Below are 24,296 nucleotides of genomic sequence, written 5' to 3'. Positions count from 1 at the left end.
ACGACGGACTTATGAAGGCAAAAGATGACACCGCCCTCGCCTTATGTCAAATGGTGATTCCAGGCTCGGAAGCTTCAATATGGTGTGACGTATCAACGGGCCATATTAGACCATTCGTACCCGCTTGCATGCGAATGCAGGTAATCGAAAGTGTACACAATGTTTGCCATCCTGGCATCCTGGGAACGACAAAGACCATAAAACAAAGATTTGTTTGGCCTAACATGGCGACAGACATAAAAAACTTTGTCAAACAGTGCATAGCTTGCCAAAAAGCTAAGGTCTCTCGACATACGGTTGCACCATTAGCAACGTATTTACTACCAGAGGATCGATTCCGTAATGTTCATATCGACCTGGTTGGACCTCTCCCAGCGTGTAACGAGTACCAATATATACTCACTATGATTGACAGGTACACACGATGGCCCGAAGCAATCCCTTTGAAAGATATGACTGCAGAAACCGTCGCTACTGCACTGACAACACATTGGATTGCCCGTCACGGAACCCCAGATACCATCAGTTCGGATCAGGGCAGACAATTTGAGTCCTGCCTCTTCAAAAAACTAACCGAAAAATTTGGAATAAAACATTCTAGGACCACCGCGTACCACCCACAAGCTAACGGTATGATCGAGAGATGGCACCGCACCTTAAAAGCCTCTCTCATGGCTTGTGGCGATCGAAATTGGGTCGAAAGCCTCCCATTAGTTCTACTTGGTTTGAGAGCAACGGTACGAGAAGATCTGAAGTGTTCACCAGCTGAATTAACCTATGGTAGAACCCTTAAATTACCCTGTGATTTCTTCACAGCAACACCACGCGAGGAACCAGACACATATATCGGACGGCTACAAAATACGTTCGAAGCCATTAAACCAACTCCTGCCAGTGTTCATGGTACAGGAAAGTTTTTTGTCCACAAAGACCTACCTAGCGCGACACATGTGTTCCTCAGAACTGACGGTGGAAGAAGACCACTGCAGAATCCGTACGAAGGCCCGTACAAGGTGGAAGAACGGAATGAAAAAACATTCCTAATTACTGTAAAAGGAAAACCTAAGCGTGTCACAATAGACCGCCTAAAACCTGCTTTTGTTCCTGCAGAAGAAAATGTATCTGTTCCTACATCTGTTCCAGTATTACCAGAAATAATCAGAACCACAAAATCTGGTCGAAGAGTTCATTTCCCAGACAGATTAGGACAGTTTAAAGCATAAAAAGGCATTTCTTTTCCTAAAAAATAAATAAATGATCTAACTAACCTATGTACTTAGATATGTATAAGCAAATCTTATATACCTATACTTAGAAATGTCACACCACGCTAATGTCCTAAATATATAATAGCTTAATAATATGTCTTATATTGTTCATGTAAAACAATGTATCACATATTACCAAAATATATAACTGTACAAACATGTTTTTTATAATTTTAAAAATATTCCGCAAGCGTTAATAGTTTTTAAGTTTTTTTTATATACTTTCACCATTCCGCAAATAGCGAAGAAATTGCAACTTGCATTGAAAATAATTACGCTTTACGCGTTGAAGCCTTGTATAATTTTAAGTTATAATTTTAAGCACTTTTAGGCTATATTTTTTAATATCAAATTCACAGATGATAAAATTTTTTAATGTAGTAATATAATATAACATGTGATAATTTATGCGATAATTCTATCCAAATGTTTATGTAAACATGTAAATGTTATTTGGCATTCCATATGTAATAACAATAGTTTACAATGGAAATAAAAATGGAATATGCCAGACTGGATGAGGACACTGCCCAGTTTCATTTTTGTTTAATATTACTATCTCCATTAATATGTAGAGATAATAAATAACATATTTCGATATACAGTTGAAAATAATTTTAAAAAAAATAATTCCTGTTGTATTAAATTTAAAAATGTACAATTGTGTGTTATAATCACTGACAAGTTCTCAACTTTATAATTTTTTTTCTTTTTAAATCATGTATACTACTATATGTTTCTTACTTTATATATCGTTTAACAACTGGGGGCGAAGTATGTAGACGGTACCTACCAGCGACCTGACAGCGAACAGCACAAAATAATTATTAATTTAATTTCCTGATTATGGCAACATTCTGTGTTCAACACAACGGTCCGCCAGTGAGCCGACCGAATCATTCTTGATTTCCCGCTGGACCCGACTGGTTGTGCTTTTTAGATTACCGTCTACATTCTAGAATCGTCCATGTAAATTTTATTGTCGCGTATAACAATGTGTTCAAATAAACTCAGTGAATTCCAATATTCTTTTATTAAAAACAACCTTCTGATATTGAGAGTCCTTTAGGATCTGTTTTAACCCAAAACACATAAGTAAGTAAAATCCTAAAGTTTATTAATTTTTGTTTCGTTATTTACAATATCATCGTATTCATGTAAACCATCATGGGACAACGATGGAATATTATGTGGTGTTTCTATAGGAAGGAAAATAACATTATTTTGACAAACAGGTTCAGGTTCACCGGGTCCATCATTGTTTTTGTCGTTAAAAAACAATATTTTTTTTCACTTTTGTGATTCTGTAGATAAAACACACAAAAGTGATGAGAATCAACACTAATAATACAACATTCTTACAAAATCTAATAGTACCTACTCATTAAGGTAATTATTCCGTAAGCCGCCTACTTTTTGGTATAACTTATTGAAACTACACTTCGCTTCAACAATAACTATATGAAACAACTATTTACAAGCACAAAATAGGTTATTAGGTTCGTGGTTTGGGTAAATTATGTAAATACAGCACATTTAAGCAATAGGCGGCTTATGGAATATTTAACATTCAAAAGAAGTAAAACTTAATTCTATGATTAGGTACAAAAGTAGGAACTGACTTACCAAGCCACAAGTAACTTTTTTAGATTTTATTATTTAGGGTGGATTTCATAAAATATAATATGTGATATCTACGCATAAAAAGTAAAATTTAGTACTCTTTTTCGTTTTTGCCGTCAATTTCAAATTCATTCATCAAACTTCAACTAGGAATTGCACCTAAACAGTACGCGTGGCCAAAAAACTAAATCACTTAAATTATATGAAATTTATGCAAATTATTTCAGTGAATAATATACCTATACATGTTTTTTTGGCTAAAATTTAAAATCCTACCCTTTTTGTTTGTAATACTCAGATTAGTAATCAAAACCCCAAAACACACAAATGAGGAAAAAATCAGAATTATAATTTATTATATAACTATAATTTATTATATAACTACAATTTATTATATATCTATAATTTATTTCATCAAACTGCCTAATCACTATAAATCAATTTGTAAATCTCAAACGGCTACATACAAATACGGATATACTGAAAATTTCGAATTGAAATACTAAGTTTAATATGAATCGTCAGTCAACAAAACCAATTTTGACAGCAGAAACTTGCAAAAAGTTGAGTCTGAGCGAAAACAGAAAAATGAACACGCTGTATAGCAAAGTTCATTGCAATGTAAAAAACAAAACAAATTTGGTATTGATGGAGATATTTAAAACTAACACCTACCGCTCTATTTCCGCACTGCTGCGTATGTATGCACTTATGTAATTAGTTATTGACATTTTCCTGTTGTTTTGTCAATCAAAAACTACTTAGTATATATTTAAATGCTTTTTTACTTCCGCGTAACACCATAAAACAAACACCGTTGGGATGTAAAAACATAAGATGGCGGCATCACGTGATCCTCGCATCGTGCTGTAATTGGTCGGTTGGTGGAGTTTGAACAAACTAGCACGCAATTTTAATTCTCGACTCTAGGAGGTTGGCCTAGTAAGGAGATTGGCCAAACAAGGACTCACTTTTAGAATATCGTTGTGGACATTGACATTTTAAAATGCTTATAACTAATTGTAGCAGGCTGATAAAACTATTTTTTCTTCATCGAACGACGCGTAATTTGATCCTTAACAATATTGCGTTAAAAAGTCATTTTCGCTAAAATGGTCGTTTGGACAATTAAGCACTGGGGCGACGATCTGCTTTTTCATCGTCTTGTTTATCGTCTTATTCATCGACTTGTAAATCGTCTATTACATCTGCTTTTTCATCGTCTTGTTTATCATCTTGTTTATCGTCTTGTTCATCATCTTGCTCATCAAATTATTCATCGTCTGTCCATCTTTTGATTCTGTATCTGAGATGTTTTTCATTTCCCTCAGTTTTTGTATTGAGTGGAAGATTGTTGAATGCTTTTAATACCTGGTATTTGTGGTATCTTTTTCCAAAGCATGTGTTTACCATCTGAGTTTTATATGTTTTTGTTGTTGTAAACTTGTCTAACTGATCTATTAATGATAGTATGTGTATGTTGAAATAAGTTTTTTTGGTCAAAGTGTTCAGTTAATAGCTTAGATAGCCAATGCGTCTTGTTTCCAGCTAGGTAATGTGGGCTCTATGTCTCTTCTAGGTAAGAACTCCATTATTGCGCAAACACCATTCCCTCACTGATTTTAATGATTGAAGTAGGAGAATTCAAAATATTTTTGTATTATTCATAACGTGGGATCGTTTGTCTTTCTTTTGGGTTCTCATCAAATTTCTGTTTGTAGTAGTGGACGTCTGTCCCGAGAAGAATATGCAATACAGCCCCTGCGTGAGCGCATGCGCCGAGGACTGTGCGAACCTCGGCAAGAACAGGACGTGCGACTATATAGCCGGCGCACCTGCATGCGAATGCAAGGCTGGCTTCTTCAAGAACGCCAACGGGGAATGCGTGAGCCCTGATCAATGTGGTGAGTATATTGATTTCACTGGTTTTATTTTATTTACCACCCAGTTTTATCACATTTTAAGATAGGTTATTTGATAAAACGTCAAGCATATAATCCTTTCAATTATTTAATATTTCAATTTCGTAATATCACACCATTTCTAAACAGTCTTAATAGCATATTATCCAATCTTTCCCATACTAAAAATTTGATAATTATGGGAGATTTAAATATCAACATACTCCCAAATAATCCACATCACCAATGTCACGACTACCTGAACATGTTAGAATTCCATGGATTAATTAGTACCATCAATACACCAACAAGAATAGTCAATGAATCAAGTTCATGTATTGATCACATAATGGTCAAAACTAATAAACAAAACAAAAGCATGGTTTACAAATCAACAATTAGAGATCATTACACAACAATCTTCACTTTGCAATCCGACACCACACAAAATAGACGAGATCAGTCTCTTATATACAATAATATTAACTTTGAAAATTTAAAAACCTCAATTAAAAATAAATCTTGGCAAGAGCTTTTCCAAATAAAAAACTCAGATGATGCATGGAGATATTTTGTTGACTTTTTGAAAAATGAATTAAGTAATAATACCACAACTTTGTCAAAAAAAATTCCAAACAAAATTAAACCCTTGAAATCATGGATAAGTCATTCAATCATCAACTGCATTCGCAGAAGAAATGCACTTCACAAAAAAGTGAAAGACAATCCTTACGACGTAATCTCATTAAACATCTATAAAAGATACAGAAATACGTGCGGGGAAGTCATTAGAAAGGCAAAAGAAATCTACTATGGAGACAAAATCAAAGGAAGCAATAACGATCCCAAAAAAATATGGCAAATTCTAAGAGAAGCCACAAATACTCAAAATGCCAAAGACAAACAGGACATACAAAAACTCTCCATTGATGGAAAAATTATTGACACATCAAAAAATCCTAAGGTCGTTGCGGATTACATCAATAATTTCTTTATTAATATTGGTTCAAATCTTGCTTCTCGTCTACCAAATTATGGGAATGTTCAACCTACTGAAACAGGACTTCAATACTCCAACAGAAGACTCAATTTCCAAACGGTGTCAGAAGAAGAGATTCTAAAAATTATCAATTCCCTAAAAATCACTTCTTCAGCCGGGGTTGATGGCATAACAACCAAGATCTTGAAAACGCTGTCTACGGAAATTGCATTGCCCCTAGAACATTTAATAAACCTTAGTATCACTCAGGGCCACTTCCCCTCAAATCTTAAACAAGGTATCGTTATTCCTATACTTAAAACAGGAAACAAGACTGATATAAATAATTACCGACCAATAACCCTACTAACAAGCCTATCAAAAGTATTTGAAAAAGTCATCAACTCACAGCTGGTAAGATTCCTCGTGAGCCATAAACTGATCTCAGAAAATCAATACGGGTTTCAAGAAAACAAGAGCACCTCGGACGCTATTGCCGCTGTCACAGATTTCATTGTAAAACACCTTGATAAAAGGAAAAAATGTATTTCAATCTTCTTAGATCTTTCCAAAGCCTTTGATACAATATCACACAATAAATTAATAAACAAACTTGAACAAATCGGTATTACGGGAAACGAACTTAACTTTTTTAAAAGTTACCTTAATGAGCGCAAGCAACAAGTTAAAATAAATAACATACTTAGCAACACTTGTTCATCTAACTACGGTATACCACAAGGTAGTATATTAGGTCCGTCTTTGTTCTTGTTGTATATTAACGACTTATGCAACATTAATATTCAGGGGAAAATCGTTAGTTTTGCCGATGACACCGTCTTACTGTTTGAAGCTGACACTTGGCTAGCTGTCTACAAAAAAGCTGAAACGGACATAAGCATGATAAAAAAATGGTTGGATATAAACACGCTCACACTGAACACAGAGAAAACTAAATATGTCACACCTAGTATTAATATTACTGGTCAACCTCCTGATGATGCCTACATCAGAATACACTCGTGTTTGAATTCCGATGAATGCTGTCAGTGCCCCTACATTGAGCGCTCTACTCAGATGAAGTACCTCGGCCTCACCATTGATCCATATCTCAAATGGAACCTTCATACCCAAATAATTGCAAACAAAATTAGAAAAACCATGCACTTTTTTAGAATCATACGAAACTTTCTCGGCTTTCAAGACCTGAAAATGATTTATTTTGCAGTCTGCCAATCTATTATTGAGTATGGTATCATAGCATGGGGAGGCGGCACTTCATCTGCACTAGACCCAATCATAAAGGCTCAGAAAACAATTTTAAAAATAATTCTAAGGCTACCTATAATTACAGACTCGAATCTAATTTTTAATATTATGAATGTATTCGATGTTCGGCAGCTATATGCAAAAACCATTCTTACTCATCTATACTCAAATATAAATAATTACTACATAAAAAGTTCAAATATACGATGTACTCGAAGCAATAACAAAATCTTATTACAAATTCCGAAAACACATACTACGTTTGGTCAACGAAATTTTAAATACTTTGCGACAAGACTCTACAACATTCTTCCAGACAGCATAAAACAATGTGATTCACAAAAAAATTTCAAAGATAATGTAAAAATTTGGATTAAAAATAAGAATAGGGCCTTTACCGGTGCATTCACCCAAATTTGCAGTTATTGAAGTCACCACATTACCACCACATTATTGAGCGAATACTTCTTAATACAAGTATAGGTATGTTCAATGGTATTAGGAACTAACACAAATAATTCTGCCTCAACACAGGCTAGCCTAGTGAGGCGGTATTTGAGAAACCACAACTGTGCTTTTATTTTCTATTTACCTTCAAAATATTATGTTTGTATTAATAGTTCTTCATTTTGTTTAAATTTATAACCTTAAATATAAAAGTTACAAATTAATGTACACCATAATATGTATATATAGTTGTAATGTGTAAACTTTCTTAAATAAAGATATTATTATTATTATTATTATTATTAATTATTTTGGTATGTCATAGTTTAAAACAAACGTGTTTTACTGTCATCTACGGGGACACAGTATTGAGGGACATTTTGAGGAGAGGAAGGAGTGAACACGGGTCTTGTAGCGAACATTTCAAAACCTGTCAAATCGTTCCACTGCCGAGCTGTAGAAAACACCCATTTGTTGACAATTTTCAACCGTGTAAAAATGTTGGGTGTGCGTTTGGCGTGTTTGCCAAATATGCACCGGTGCCGAAGGGATCATTGACGCTAGTTCTTCGGAGCATTTGCCATTGAAATACCGGTAGAGCAATAAAAGCAACACTTGTGCTCTAAAGATTTCAATATTTTTGTTAAGATAGGGGGATGTATCAAACGGAATGCCTGTTTCTGCACAGAGTACAGGGTTTTCGAGCTCTACACCAGAGGTGGCTGCCAATGAGGCGCCCTTGCTATTTGCACAGGGTCAGCAGTTGTGTACTATCTGCAGTATCTGCGGGCCCTGTACAGTACGCCCAGCTTCTGTGAGGCTTACTTGACTCTGGGTTTAATGGACTCATAGTCCTACCGTCTCTGGGACTTGAGACTGTTGAATGATAAAGCTGGTAATTAAATTAAACCTTCAAGCTTTTAAACGTGTTTGTCTACAAATCCAAACGACAGTTAAATTTCTTTTAGAATTTCATAATGTTTCCGAGATATTTTACATGTGTTATATAGGTTATATATTTATTTTCCTGAAGTTGTCGTATAAACAAACACCATTTTGAAAACTAGATAAAATTATCTTTCAGGTGTTGTATTACAATGTTTTTAAATAATGACATTTTAATATCGAAAATCAAAAACTTCCACTATTTTGAGAGTATGCGATATTTAGAAAACACATTCATTTGTTAATGAAATCAGTAGGAAAACAATGTTTTAGGATTTAATCCATGGAATTGGGTGTAAATATTTGAGATAAACTGAGAAGAATAATTTCTAGTGGTGAACAAATCAAATAACATCACCGCATTATAGAAAAAAATACTTTTATAGTGTATAGACGTCCGTATCTCTCCCGATGTGGCTCTATAGGACAAATATAAGGTTTGTGTCCGGAAATCTCCTTGCAGCTTGAAGGGTTAAAAAGTAAAATAAAATATGATGTTTTCAGTGTGCGGAGAAAACCAGGTTCTTGACTTGTGCACTTACTCCTGTCCCCCGGAGACATGTGATACCATCGGAGTCATGTTCAGGTGCAGTCGGGACATCCCCTGTACGCCCGCCTGCAAGTGCAAACTCAACTTCAAGCGGGACAGGTTTGGCAACTGCATTGACATCAGGGAGTGTCGTAAGTTAAGAAATACTTTTATGTCATGGTTATGGTAATGCGCAAAAATATATCATGTTGCATGTTTTTAACATAATTCTCCCCACAGGGACTGCTTGCTTGTGTAATGTATAATGATAAATCCAAAACCTAATAAATGGTTCCTGGGGCGGCGGTACCGATACCCACCTCCAAATAGAAATAAAACTTGGGTCTGGCTATGTCAGGAATCAGAATAACAGAATATGAGAGACTTAATGATGTACGATTTAGAGTACGTACCAAGTCAGAGTTGTGTGGCAGTCCATCTTATCTGCCCACCCCTTCAGTAAGTGAGTGATAGTTTGTTAGATACGTATGTAATATTGTGAAAAAAAACGAAATTCACTGGATTCCAACAATGATTTTGCATTTGCTATGATCAAGACATGTATCTTAAGATTTTTTCAGCCCAGCCTTTCGACTGTCCCCTGCCCTCAGTTTATGATGCCTGCAAGCCGTCCTGCTTGGACGAGCGCTGCGTAAAGGACGAGCCTTTGGGTTGCGAGGGAATAGATCAACCGGACCTGGTCTGCCGTCCTTACTGCCGTTGCCCGAAAGGCGCCTGCAGGGACGATACAGGACTGTGCGTTGATGATAAACCATATCGTAAGTTGTGAATCTTACGTATTCTCCTGGTGCACCATCTTAGGTTGGCTAACAGCAGGACAATTTTTATTCTGAAGGATTCAGCAGCATAAACTCAGTGGAACTGCAATCTTGCCAAGTCCAATGTCTTCCGTTAGTCATTTTGAGAGGTGGGCATGGGTACCGCCACCCTGGAAACCATTAATTGGATAATCAACACCTCTGATATAGGTCACCCCAAGTGACAAGCTATGGTCGGTGACTGAGCAGAGGTGCCTGTGTTCATGGAGGTGAAGTTTTTCCGGGTGTTAACATCGGATGCTTCTGCCCACCAACTGCGTGGTGGACGTTTATTGAAATTTTATGGTTTTAGTAGGTGGTGTTTTATGTTTATTTGAAGTATAGTCGGCATTTCAAACATGTTGAATATTTGATCTGTTTCGATCATGTTTTTTGAAGTATTATCTTTAAAAGAGGTTACCTACTATTAATGTACCGTTCGCTCGTTACAGAATCTTGCGGAGGAGACGTGAACGCCATGTTCTCAGCCTGTGGAGACCTATGTCCCCGCACCTGCGCCAATAGCAAGGACCCCCCTACTATAGCCTGCACGGAGTCCTGCCTCAAGGGCGGAGGCTGTAAGTGTAAACCCGGCTTCGTCAGGGACTACGAGAAGAAATGCATCAAGGAAGCTGACTGTCGTAAGAAGACCCTTCGTTCTTCTTTTTAAATTTATATTTTACTGTTTGATCTTCTCTCTTCATGTTATGGCAAAACAATTGACAACCATCAGATTTCAAGTGAAATTATACTTCGACCTAGAATTTTAAATCCCCCTGCAACTAAAATACAAAAACAAAAACAAACAAACATAAAAAAAAACAGAAAAACGTTTGAAATTTCTGAATGAAACAAAAGGGAATTGCTAGCATTGTGTACAGCAGATTAGCTGGGAAATGTTTGCTGTCAAACCTTAGTCTCCACAAAATCTAGATTCACTCTCAATTTTATTAAAAAATTACCATTCACTGAGCATCCCAAATGAGTCAGAAGTACTGAGGTTTCCTGACTGCCTCTAATCATCAAAACTTTTTTTTAACGTGGAAGTGTAAGAATCGCCTTCTCTTTAAGGCGTTCCGTTCAGTGTATTTATTTTACCAAACTCATCCATCTGCGAGCTTTCCACTGGATCAGTCCACCGCCAGTGACCTTATATCACCAAATAGTAAAGTTTATTTATGTATTTACCTCCAGAAAATGCGGATTAAACGAGTTCTTCGACTGCGGCTCCGCTTGCGACACAACTTGCGCCACCCTTGGGGAACCTTGTACTATTATCAACAAGACCTGCAACAAAAAGTGCTACTGCAAGGCGGGCTTCGCCAGGGACGCCAAGAACGTCTGCATTCCAGTCAAGCAGTGTCCAGGTTAGTCTAAACAACAACCATCAACTATCAGATCTGTGTGCCTTACTGTAATATCACTTACTAGTGTTGCACTATCATCAACAAGGCTTTCGACAAGACGTGTTACCGTAAGGTGGGCTTCTCCAGGGACGCCAACAATGTCTGCATTTCAGTCGAGCAGTGTTTATACCAGTCCAATCAACATTCAAATAACTACCAAACCTAAGTATCTTACTGCGTTATTACTTGCTTGTGTTGCACCATCAAAATCAAGCAACAATAAATGCTACTGTGAGATGGGTTTCGCCAGGGATGCCAAGAACATATGCATTACAGTCAAGCAATGTCCAGCTCAGTCCAAACAACTACGATACTTGTGCCTTACTGTGATATCATTTGCTAGTATTGCACCATCGTCAACAAGACCTGCAACAATTAGTGCTTCTGCAATGCTTTCCAGTCAAGCAGATGTGTTGTGAAGCTGGATATAGTGGGAACGTTAAGGAGAGGAGGAGGTAAGAGGAAGGTGGAGGAATACTATTCAGATCCTGTCACCCCACACCATATAAATTCATTTCAAGCAACATTTCCATTCTGAATGTTGGTCCTACACCAGGGCGATATTGAGAGTATCTTACACTCTGTAACGTACCGCAAATATACATTTGATGAAATAATTGTCAAAATTTCAAATTATCTTTACTTGTGCGGGATGGGATCCAATTCGAACCAGCGAACTACAGATTCTTAATTGATAGTCTTACCCCTCGACAACAGAGGCCGTCAAATATTTCTCTTTTACCCAACCAAAAACGCCAATCGATTACATTGTATTTTAAGCGTCATACATTTTTACATAGGTATGTAAAAATTTCTTATCGATGCCTTTGCATAACTCTTTTTGCAGCTAAACCATGCCAGGGAGACTTGAACGCAAACCCAGCAGATGGCTGCAAATGCAAGAGTGGATTTGTCAAGGACAAGGGCGGGAAGTGTATTGCGCGGCCAAGTTAGTTCTTTTAGATGACTTTCTTCTTAAATAAATGTTTATAAACTAGATCAAGGGCTTGGAGGAATAATATCCTCCAAGGTCGAGTGAGATAATGTTTACTATGTTTTCAATAACTCTGAATCAAATGAGATCACTCAACATATTAAACATTATATACAATCAATGGTCCTTTGATACATACATAATTACAGAATTTACACCAATAAGTAATTACTATTATTTTCATCAAACTAATACTCACAATTCAAATATCAATATTATTACCAAATATCTTATTTTAAAATATCACAATGTCGTCTTATTTCATTGAAAAGCGAGAAATTCCCATTATTCACGTAAGAATTGAAAAATTACTTTTTTTTCAAATGCAATTTTTATGGTGTATTACTATTGAGAGTGGACACATATCTCATGCATTGCAGCCCCTTCTGATTTGAATTTGCATATTATTACGAATTTCTTAATATTTCCAGCCCCCCAATGTGGTGCGAATGAAATAGTGGACACCTGCGCGCTGTGCGCGGACCGGACTTGCGCCATGGTGTTTTCAGGTGCAGCAGCCAAATGTACAAAGCCGCCCGGTTGCCCTGTCGCGTGTCGCTGTCTACCTGGATTCGTGAGAGGCCTGGCCAATCAGTGCGTCAAACCAGAAAAATGTAAGAACACATTGATTGATGAATTACAAATATTCTCATTTTGGATACCACCGCCCCGAGAACAATTCAATGAATAACCTGTGCTATAGGTCAACCCAGTGGCAAGCTACAGCCGGTAACTTTTATGAAAATTACAAACAATGTTGGACCCAATACTAATCCTTGCAGTACCTCTTGTGTGTTTCCTATAGAAGTAATACTTTTTTATTTGTTGTACCACCAAAAGGCACAGAAACAGAAAAGGCTCAGAGGGCGTTGACCCAGAGAATGCACAGTTATATCAAAAGGGTTTTATTTTGGTACGAACCTCATTTTTAGTGTCTGATTATGACTAAAAGGTATCGATTTGATGGCATAGCGGCATCAACTGAAACAATCTTTCCAATGAGCATTCCTCTTAAATCATTCCTGTACCAGTGTCATGCCTCACTGCCATACACCAGGGTGTGTACCAACACTCCATTGTGGACTGTTAGCCTTGCTTCTCTTGACAACTTTTCATTAGCCACTACCGCTGTCAGTCCTACATTTATTCTTCTTTCAACATTTCCATCTCTCAATACACAAACTCGTCCACCAGCTACAAGTGTTCATTATTCACGACGAGACTTCGTACTGCTTTCGTACTCTCTTTTGTAAAAATATAACTGTGGAGTTATTGATATTCATCATTAACTCATTCTGCATTGTATCTAACTACACAAGCATTTGGTTAATTCTAAACACAAGAAACTGTAGATGGTGTCAATCTTCCATACCGTTAGCACCGCATATTGAATAAGCAATATCAATTCAGATTGTTCATTTTCGCACCCAAGCCCACATGTTCAACATTGTAACAAATAAACACTCTGATTCCAGGCTGCACTGACCCCAACTCCGAATTGGTGGCCTCTCCGAGTCCCTGCGCCGGTGGCACGTGTGAGTGCCCCACGGTGGCCCAATGCAAGGACAAGGTGCCAGCAATGGGGTGCCGCTGCAAGTTCGGCTTCCTGAAGAAGAGTGCTGCGGATGCTACCTGTGTGGCCCGCAAGAATTGTCCTAAAAAGGCCACCAACTACTAAATAATATTTTAAATAATCTTGAATAACATAGAATGTTGAATAACATAATCTTGAATAACAATGAACATATTAACCACTCAAACAGATGCGCTGATTCTATACAGCATGTTTCAAACTACCTTTTGGAAATATTAAAAATAATATTTTTACCCTTATTGTAAAAAAAAATATTGATGAGTAAACATAAATTCTTTCCGCAAACCTGTATTTAAGTACATATTTCTGTTATTAAAATTGCGAGATTTAGCAAATAAAAATTATTACATTATTGCTGTGTTTTTTCTGGTTCAGTTTGGGCTGATTTTGTTGTATTGTTCCAAATTCTCATCCTGAAGTTCCTAATAATAATTTGGCAACACAGTTCCACCTGGGACCACAAACCTGAGTTATACATCATCCGTCATCAGAGCAGGAGTAACTCAGCAAAGAGCTAGAGTAAAGTTCCAACCTGATTTGTAAAACAATCACGTTAGGAAGTTCTTCAAACTCAAACTATGTCGCTTCTGTACGATCTCTTTCACTTCCCATTTCCAAATCTTAAAATATTTCTCAAATGAAGGACGCCAGTCTACTATAAACTACTACACTGTCTACTGTAAGCCTGTAATCTTTATTTTATCATACCTACTGTCTACTATAGACTAGTGCACCGTGTACCTTAAGCTTGTAAACTATATTTTATCATACCTACTTTCTACTATAGACTACAGCACTATCTACTGCAAGCCTGTAATCTATATTTTATCATACCTACTCGCTGTCCTAGTTCTTGTGTGTTCAATAGACCCTTTTTTGCAAAACTGAGATATGAATGCCAATGTGTTAATTAGCCTATTGCGCATTAATGAAGCTAAAAAAACATGTTTTTGTTTTTTTTTTAAGTGACATTTTCAGCATTTTTCGAGTGCCAATATCCACTCACGGAACAATTTTTTAGTTCTTATTTGTTCAAACTCCCGGATATTGAACATTCAAACACTCAACGTTATGAATATAATTTTTTTTTAAAGTTCATAATATATATTTGTTCAACATCCCGCCGAACGTTGAGGTCTTGAATGTTCAATCTCCACTTTCAACCAATCAGGAGTCGGCTAGTTAAAATGAGCGGCCATGTTGATTTTTAGTTGTTTTCTAACAACTAAACGCACATATGTACTAAACAAAATTACCAAAATCGAGAATTTTTTAGAATTTGCCTGTAAAAACAAAAAAAACGTCTCCTGTAAAATTTGCTAAATGGTCTATTTAACATACAATAATTAAGGCTGCGAAGTACATAAAATATACACATAATTACATTAGCATAAAACAATTCTTTCACATAACCTTTTTTTTTACATACATTTCCTTCTGTGAGTCAATTCACAGCTTTTTATTAAGTTTGGTAACATGTTGTAAATTAATGAAACGAGGTATTCTAGAGTTCTTTGACCGTATTTATTCAGGTATCTGGGAACTACAAGTCCATCGTTTGCAATTAGTTGTGTATTATGAACATATGTCACTATTTTATTATGTTCAAATTGAGATTTATGCTGACTCGCAATTTTAAGCCACAATATAGCATGAACAGATAATAAATTTACAGAATTGTATAGTCATGTCGTTGTTCGTATTTAGTTTTGTTTAATAATAATTTTACCAAAAAATATTGCACATTTTGGACTGAAAGAAGATTTGTTTTTGTTGAATGTCCCCATGAAGTTATTCCATATCTTATTAGGGATTCCGCCAATGACAGGTATACTATTCTAAGGGTATTTGGCGGAACAAAAAACTTCAATCTATAAAGTTTGCTCACTATAGCTCTAAGTCGTGTGCAGACTTTTTGTATAATTATGTATATCCCATTTAAAATTACAATCAATTGTTAAGCCTATTTCTACGTATTTTTAAACGAGTTCAATATTTTTACATAAGCATGGTTGTATTACAAAGTTATGGATGCAGATAAAATAACGAGAAATAATTTTAGGAGTTATGGTGATGTTTTTATGAGGAGATCTGATGTGCATAAGCTTCGTTTTTTTAGCATTGATTATTAAACCTACATCATGTGACCATTTTTGAAGAGTAACAAAGTCAATTTGCAGTAAAGTACTCGCTATTAATAAATCCTCATGTGAAATAACTAATGAAGTGTCGTCAGCATAAACGTAATGTTTTACATGAGAAAAAATAATTTTCTTTCCCTAAAATATATTATTTACAAGGTAGGGCCTAGTATGGACCCTTGTGGTACGCCTGCGAAAACAATATTTTTTTTGCTAAAATGATCGAAAATTTTTACACAAATCTTTCTATTTATTTTTTGTTTTATTTTTTATTTATTTATTTCATCAAAAAAATACAGAATATATAATTTGTCATTAGTAAGTTGTATAATTATATTTCAGTTAGAAACAATGAAATTGTTGAAAGAATAATGTTACATTAATACAGCAGTTTCTAATATAAGAAAAAAGTAAATATGAATGTAAGAGGGTTATAAAGAAATAGCATAATATATACTATATTTTAGGTTGTGCATAACCTGCCTCACTAGGCGAACCTGTATTTAGCCAGAATTTTTAGTTAATTTTTTCTCGCATTTTGTCTATGGTTTGCTTATAAATGTTTAATATGGGTTCCAATACAGCAATCCATTATATTAGGTTACATTATTGTTTACATATAGAAAATACAAATACAGAAAGTTTAAGCACAATACATACTATAATAACTTACAGTGACAAAGCATTTGGTTAGGTTTCAGTATTGTTTGCATTTACACAATACAAATACAGCAAGTTTTATCACCATACATACTACAATAACTGTCAGTGAAAAGGCGTTTGGGTGAGGGCACCAGTATATGCTCGATCATTTGAATAAATCCAAATCTTAACATTTTTTTTTAACTCTTTCTGTGTTTGACTCAGTTTAATATTTTCTGGGAGCATGTTGAATATTTTTGTGGCAAAGTATCTAAAGCTACGTTGACCGAAGGTGGAAGAAAGTGCTGGAACTTGCAATATGTCTTTGTTCGAATTACGCGTAAATCTTAAGTTAGTTTTTTTTTCGTAAAGCACGTGTTTGTTTTTAAAGAGATGCACGAGGATAGTTTTTACATAGATCTGTCGAACATCAAATACCCTCATTATGTTGAAAATTAAGTTACTGTTTGCAGTTTGAGGATAATTTTCATAATTTTTTTCTGCGCCTTTTCAACAGGATCTAGAGCTGATGAAGTACCCCCTCCCCATGCAATGATACCATACTCAATGATAGATTAGGTTATTGCAAAATAAATCGTTTTTGTAAGTTAAGGGAGTTCCTTACGGATCTGAAGAAATGTATTGTTTACCTAATTTTATTTGCCATGATCTGAGTATGTATATTCCATTTGAGGTACGGGTCAATGGTGGGGCCGAGGTACTTCATCTGTGGAGTGCACTATATAAAGGGGCACTCGCAGATGTGTGACATCTGCCCTGATGATGGACACTGTAACGTTGTCCGAAACGTTGGCTAAAGAAAAAGTAAGCGCAACACGGCATAACACCCTAAAAACAAATAACAAAAATACTTTTGGCCGTGAAAATCATAAATAATATTTAGTTTTTTATCTACTTTTTTGACAAATATATATAATGATATCCTCACTGGGATCTCCCGTGGATTTCATTTAAATATGGTTAAAATTTATTTGGATAGATAATATTAATTAATCTAATTATGAATACGTTTTTTTCCGAAATAATTATGGATATATTACATGGTGATTGTGGTGTTTTTGCATAAAAACGGCGTTATACAAATCATCTAATTATTATTATTATGGTGTTTTTATGTTGTGTTGAGTGGTTTCAGTTTCAGTCTGCATTTATCTATTTCTGATCTCCCTATGTTTTGTTTGCAGCTTTTTATTTGATAATTAAATGTTAAAATATTGTTGTGAGTTTTAAATGCGAGTGCGATTTTACTGTAAAGTTTAGTAACATAGGAAGGTTTTTTGCCTAAATGTTGTATGTTGTAGTTGCTTGTTGGATATGTTTAGGACCTTGAGATTTAGTATTTTATATACATGTGTTAGTTGTTATTTCTCGTGTTTTGTATATATGAATGTAAGGGAGTATTGTTTTAGAAAAGAGTTGTTTAAGTGACATGATATTGAGTATGTTAAGGATTTTGTCAGTGCTAGTTCTTACAGGTACTTTCAGAAAAGTACAAGACAAGTATTCAATCCTCAAATAATTATTCAATCTTCATATGTCCCAAATTTATAGAATTACCCGTGAAAAATTTCAAAACTATTTTTCGACAAAAAATGCATAATAACATCCAAAACTCATACAGTATTGCATTGTTACAAGACAACATGAAGAAGATATTTTTATCGCGGCAAGGAAAAGGTTATTGATGTTATGTATGGCCATGTTGGCAGTCCTGATGCGTCACGTGGGAGATTATAAGGAGTGTGCGCAGTGTCAATAAACGTCATGGGTCTGAGTCAACAGTCTTAGATTTTTAATAATCCCCGATATAATAATTAGCGACGAGGATAATCGAAAAAGTTAAATTAATAACGAGTAATATTAAGTCCAGTGTAAAACAGTGATTTCGTCTTTGTTTTTTCAATCATTTTAACATGTCTACGAGTACTTTGCCAGTGCCGCAATACGAGTCGAGTTGTGAAACCTTCGGAATGTTTTTAGAACGTGTTCAAATTTATTTAAAAGTAATTAATATTACGGACAAAGAGAAAATTGGATATCTTTGTATGATTATTGGTGCGGAAAAATATAAAATTTTAAAAGAAACAGTTCATCCGAAAAATATTGAAGAGTTAACTTATAACGAGATTGTAACAACACTTCAAAATAAATATGAAGAAAAAAAATGTACGATCGCCCAAAGATATAAATTTATAATCGTCAGCAACAGTCGAACGAGGGAATTGATGATTACATTTCAGAAATAAAAAGTCTGTCAATATCATGTAATTTTGGAGCATTTCTGGATGAAGCCTTGAGGGATAAATTGGTGTGCGGTGTGAAAAATGAAGCCTTGACTATAAGATTACTGTCTGAAGATGAATCGCTGAGTTTCGAAAAAGCAAAAAAAATTGTGAAGAATATGGAGACAGTAAGTTGTTCTGCAGAAATATTACACAAAGAAGATCTTTCATCGGGAGTTTTCGAAGTAAAGCCGAAAACGTCACGTCAAAGGAGTACTAGTCCGCAACAAGGTCAAAGGAGTTCAATGTCATCAAGTCGTCTTTCATCTCCATCACGTGGAAATCCCAGAAAAAGATGCGAGAGGTGTTTTATCAGTCATCAACCAGAGTCATGTCCGTCAAGGAATTGGAAATGTTACAAGTGTAATACATACGGTCATACGTCAAAATTTTGTTCTAGTGTAAAATCAATTGTTATTAATCATGTAAAATGTGTGAGTAATATAAATGTTTTAAATATGTCCGTGTCTGAAACAGCTAATATTGATTTGTTTGTAAACGGTAGGAAAATGTCCTTCATGATTGACACAGGGAGTTCATCGACCTTGATAAGTCACAAAATGTACATAAAATTTTTCAAAACTTGTAAATTAAGTCAGTTCTATGGTAATTTGTTTACAGCAAATAGTCAAAATTTATATTGTTTTGGATTTTTTATTGCAAAAGTAAGTGTAAAAGATGATTCTAAATTGGTCGTGGATTAACCAGTATTAGTTATTAAAAATCTATCGTCTGAAGCTATTCTTGGTAGAAATTGGATAAATGTTTTGAATCCGTCTTGGGAAAATACATTTATAAATTCTTTTATGTCAAATATTGGTAATGATAATACTGTAAATTCAGTGTCTGTCAGTGGAAAAAATAAATCAAACATTGTCGAAAAATTGAAACAAAAATATTTGAATTCTTTTTCTAAAACGAATAACGACATACCAATTAAAGAGTTTTCGGTAAATTTAAGTTTAAAAAATAATTCAACTCCTGTTTTCCACAAAGCATATGAGGTCCCTTATGCACTGCGTGCAGAAGTATGCCAAGAGCTAGATCGTCTTGAAAGCGAAGGCATAATTTCTAAAGTTAAATATAGTACTTGGTCTTCTCCAATAGTTTGTGTACCAAAACAAAATGGAAAAATACGTTTATGTGCAGATTTAAAGTCTACAGTCAATCCACAATTGAGAATTGATCAATATCCTATTCTACGTCCAGAGGATATTTTTAATAAATTTTCAGGTTGTCAAGTATTTTGTAAATTAGACTTAACAAATGCATATTTACAGTTGTCTGTGTCAGATTCTAGTAAAGAATTACTAACAATTAATACATGTAATGGTTTATATGTTTACAATCGTTTACCTTTTGGGTTGTCATCGGCTCCTGCCACATTTCAAATGGTCATTGATACAGTCTTGGGAGGCATAAAAAACTGTGATGCATACATTGATGATATTTGTGTAGGTGGTAAAGATGAAACGGAGTGTTGTAATACTTTAGAAAAAGTTTTGTCAAAGTTAAATGAGTTTAATATAAAAATTAATGTGTCAAAAAGTGAATTTTTTGTATCTTCTTTTGAATTTTTAGGTTTTACTTTGTCAGGTCAAGGCAAAAGTCCGTCTTTGTCGAAAGTTGAGAAAATTAAGTCTACTGGGTGTCCAGAAAATGTTACTCAACTAAAATCGTATTTGTCAATGTTGAATTTTTATAGGAATTTTATTCCTATGTGTCCTACTGTACTAGAACCACTCCATAATTTATTAAGGGCCTTCCTTACTAGCGATCTCAATCGTTGTATGAAGAATCATGAATTGTCAGATTCAAACGACAATCTAAGTTATTAATCGTCAAAATATCGATAATGTAGCCACGCTAGGCTATCATAAATACATTTTTCTGTCGAGATATGTGTTTTTACTAACAATTTATTTTCGTTAAATACTATATAATGAACATCAAATAATTCTCCTACTCATTCGGCTCTATGAGGTGGCCGTGAATGCACGCTTTCTACGGTCCGTCGTGTCAATATTTTTTCAAAGTTCGAAATTCCGCGTAATTATTACACTTCCATGAGACGTTTCAACAATATTCCACTCTATGCGTTGCGCGTAGGGACTATAATAGTGTGTCGCCTTTTTTTATGTTTCATCTGTGCGTTTCCGTCGAAGCTGTGTAGTGTCAAATAGTATTATTAAGAATCAATTTATTGTTAACATTTTTTTGGGTTTCTAGGTAATAAACAATTTAATATTATTAAGAATTAATATATTGTTAGCATTTTTTCGGGTTTCTAGGTAATAAACAATTTCATATTATTAAGAATTAATTAATTGTTAACCTTTTTTCGGGTTTCTAATAAATATAGTAATAAACAATTTGATGTTTTTAAAATATAAAAGTATATAAAATATTCCAGCACTTACAATAAAATAAAAGAAGCACATCGTATAAAAATGTTTCAGTCGAAAAGATCGAATGCCGAAATCACTTACTTCGAAATTATTGCAAAAAACTTAAATCACTGTTAGAAGTATCCCTTAGCATTGAGGAAGATTGTGTCAAGCCGTATTTTACGCCTGAGAACGGCTGTACGTTGTGCAATAACGTACCGGAAGACTTTGAATTAGGAAAAATAAAACAGTTTTATTTGGATATATTGAATGGTCCAAAACATGTATTTGGAGACCACTCACTATGCAAGGAACGGGCATACTTTTGCAAACGGGATACTGTCGACACTAATTACGTACCCAAAATGACTTCGAGCTTGATAATGTCAAGAAACGCTTTTACAATTTTTGCATGCTACCCGAATTAATTGATCTTCGACACAATCGCTGCATGCCTATTAGAAATCCTGAGTGTTTAGAAAAGTGCATAATAGCGAAAAGAAACAAAGTAAAATTGGTTTCAGCTAAAACCAAAACATGTAAAAAGGAATTGTTTCGAAGAAATCAATAACATTTTATTTCATTGAAGTGTCTTCAGAAGAAATTTCATTTATATTCCTAATGTATGTAGTCCACATTTTTAGAAATAGGGAAAAGGAGGGTTGGAAAGTTCCTGGCTATTCAGATCTAGTCACTAAACAACTAAAGAAACAAACTTCCTTAAAAAATTGAAAATTAATAGTATTATTACTTCAATAGAAGAGAGTCCAAATATAATTACTAATCATATAAATTACTTCTTCAGTGACATTGGTCCAAGCTTCGCTAGTAATTTGTGCAGTGCTAATAAAACTATTGAGATGTGTCTGGTGAATGATTTTAAATCTGAACTTCACGTTACAGGGGACAATTTTTATTTTAAACCAACTAGCATTTCTGAAGTCACAAATGTGATAAATGATTTAAAAATGTCTTTCTCGTGCGGTATTGATTCTTTAAGTGTTATGGTGTATAAAATGCATGTATCCGAATTAGCTTGTCTCATATCTCACCTTGTAAATACAGGAGTTTTCCAATAAGAGGTGTAATTTTGATATTTAATCGTAAAATATCAATGGTTTCGTTGCTTGTGTGGCACGTAGCGCCGTCTTGTTGATAGTAAACGTTGTCCAGATTAATACCATCCGATTCCGGCCATAAAACATCATTCATTTTTTTTCGGTAGCGCAGTCCATTCACTGTTGTCCATTCTGTTGCTCCAGCCTCATTTTCAAAAAAGTAAGGTCCAATGACTCTGCCGGACCATAAACCGCACCAAACAGTCACACGTTGAGTGTGAAGAGGCTTTTTAACAATAACTCTTGGGTTTTTCGAGCCTCAGATGCGACGATTTTGCGTGTTGACGAAGCCACCGAGGTGGAAATGGGCCTCATCACTCAAAATGATTTGCATTTGATTCACTCAAGTGAATTTTAATAAGTTCAATGCGTTGTTGAAGCGTGTATCGTTCCATTTTATTAATGGCGTTGTTTCTACTTGTCAAATGTCAAAAAATGACAGCTTCAAAAGTAACATCTACCGAAATAGCGGGCTATTCAAAATAACACCTCTTATTGGAAAACACTGTATTAGCTTCGAGAGTGGGATGTTCCCTTCTCATTGTAAGAAAGCTAAAGTAATTCCCCTTTTTAAATATGGAGATCGTCTAGATGTTAATAATTACAGACCTACATTCTTACTCAATACTCTTTCAAAAGTAATAGAGAGATTAGCTATGTCGAGATTGGTATCATTCTTAGAAACATATAATATACTCTCTAGCAATCAGTTTGGTTTCAGAGAGAATACAGGAACAAGTGATGTAGTGTTGAGGGTATTGTCCAAAGTCAAAGTCAAACATGAATACAATGTCCTGAAGGAGCTTGCAGAACTAGAAAGCATTACCATAAAAAAGTGTGGTCTTTTCATACATGAAGAGTATCCGTATATGGGTGCGACACCAGATGGAATTTCTTCTGAATACACCGTGATTGAAATTAAATGTCCTTTCGCAGCACGCAGCATGCTCATATAAGAAGCAGTAAAATCCAAAAAAATTATGTTAGCGAAAATGGAGAAATTCTGGTAAATACATCTCACGATTGGTTTTACCAGGTTCAGGGCCAATTACATGTAACAAAAAAAGCTATTTGTATGTTTGTTGTATGGACTGAACTCGGATAAAAATCGAAAAAATTTTACGGGATGACGAATTTCGGCAGACTAATATGGTTGAACAGCTGAATCGCTTTTACAATTTTTGCATGCTACCCGAATTAATTGATCCTGGACATAATCGCTGCATGCCTATTATAAATCCTGAGTAATTCAAAGTGCGTAATACCGAAAAGAAGTAAAGTAAAATTGGTTTCAGCTAAAACCAAAACATGAAAGAATTTTTAAGAAGATCAATAACATTTTCATTGAAGTGTCCTCAAAAGAAATTTCATTTATATTCCTTATGTATGTGGTCTACATTTTTAGAGATAGGGAAGATGGGGGTTTGGAAAGTTCCAGGCTATTCAGATCTAGTCACTAAACATATCTACGCCGTTCTCAAGCAACTTTCAATCCTGAATTATGGTCTCTCACCAGGGTGATACTGAATGTATCTTCCACTTTTGAACGAGGTACAGATTCATTATATGTAACTAAATAAAATTTATTTTAATTCTATAATATGACATACTTATATAAATTAAATTAAATTTGTTTTGTCCTCGCCGGCTTTTGAACCCGTGACCTCAAATTAAACTATACAATTTAGTATTAACAGTGCCCCGCCGTACTGCGAAACCAGGCTGGAACAAAGGGAAGCCTTTTGTAACTCTTTATAATTGTATTTATCAAAAAAAAAATCCAAATAAAATGTTATATTAAATGTTGTTACTGAGAACCTCCTCCATGAATCAAGCTATTGTAATATTGCATTACATTCTAAAATATATTTTAACATTATTTTCATAATCACAATATCTTTAACTAATAATAATTTGTTTTGCTCTGTGCGT

The 24,296-nt window shown here is 34.9% G+C and overlaps 2 protein-coding genes across 2 annotated transcripts; both read left to right on the top strand.

The window, feature by feature from the left end:
* Positions 1-4,618: 4,618 nt before the first annotated feature.
* Positions 4,619-11,125, top strand: LOC149415873 (zonadhesin-like). The gene is made up of 5 exons (XM_089641493.1): positions 4,619-4,795; positions 8,937-9,113; positions 9,543-9,740; positions 10,232-10,420; positions 10,974-11,125. Exons 1-5 carry the CDS (start codon positions 4,639-4,641, stop codon positions 10,985-10,987), a joined length of 735 nt encoding a protein of 244 aa, XP_089497619.1. The 5' UTR covers positions 4,619-4,638; the 3' UTR covers positions 10,988-11,125.
* Positions 11,126-11,421: 296 nt separating this feature from the next.
* LOC149415872 (uncharacterized) lies at positions 11,422-14,063 on the top strand. Its single transcript, XM_089641756.1, has 4 exons — positions 11,422-11,527; positions 12,033-12,134; positions 12,611-12,793; positions 13,655-14,063. Exons 1-4 carry the CDS (start codon positions 11,422-11,424, stop codon positions 13,855-13,857), a joined length of 594 nt encoding a protein of 197 aa, XP_089497882.1. The 3' UTR covers positions 13,858-14,063.
* The last annotated feature ends 10,233 nt before the right edge of the window (positions 14,064-24,296 follow it).

The sequence above is a fragment of the Hesperophylax consimilis genome, chromosome 17 (genome assembly GCF_061612785.1).
Source record: "Hesperophylax consimilis isolate HC1 chromosome 17, BYU_Hcon_1.0, whole genome shotgun sequence".
NCBI classification, from domain to species: domain Eukaryota; kingdom Metazoa; phylum Arthropoda; class Insecta; order Trichoptera; family Limnephilidae; genus Hesperophylax; species Hesperophylax consimilis.
This window is presented reverse-complemented; position numbering and strand designations above follow the sequence as displayed.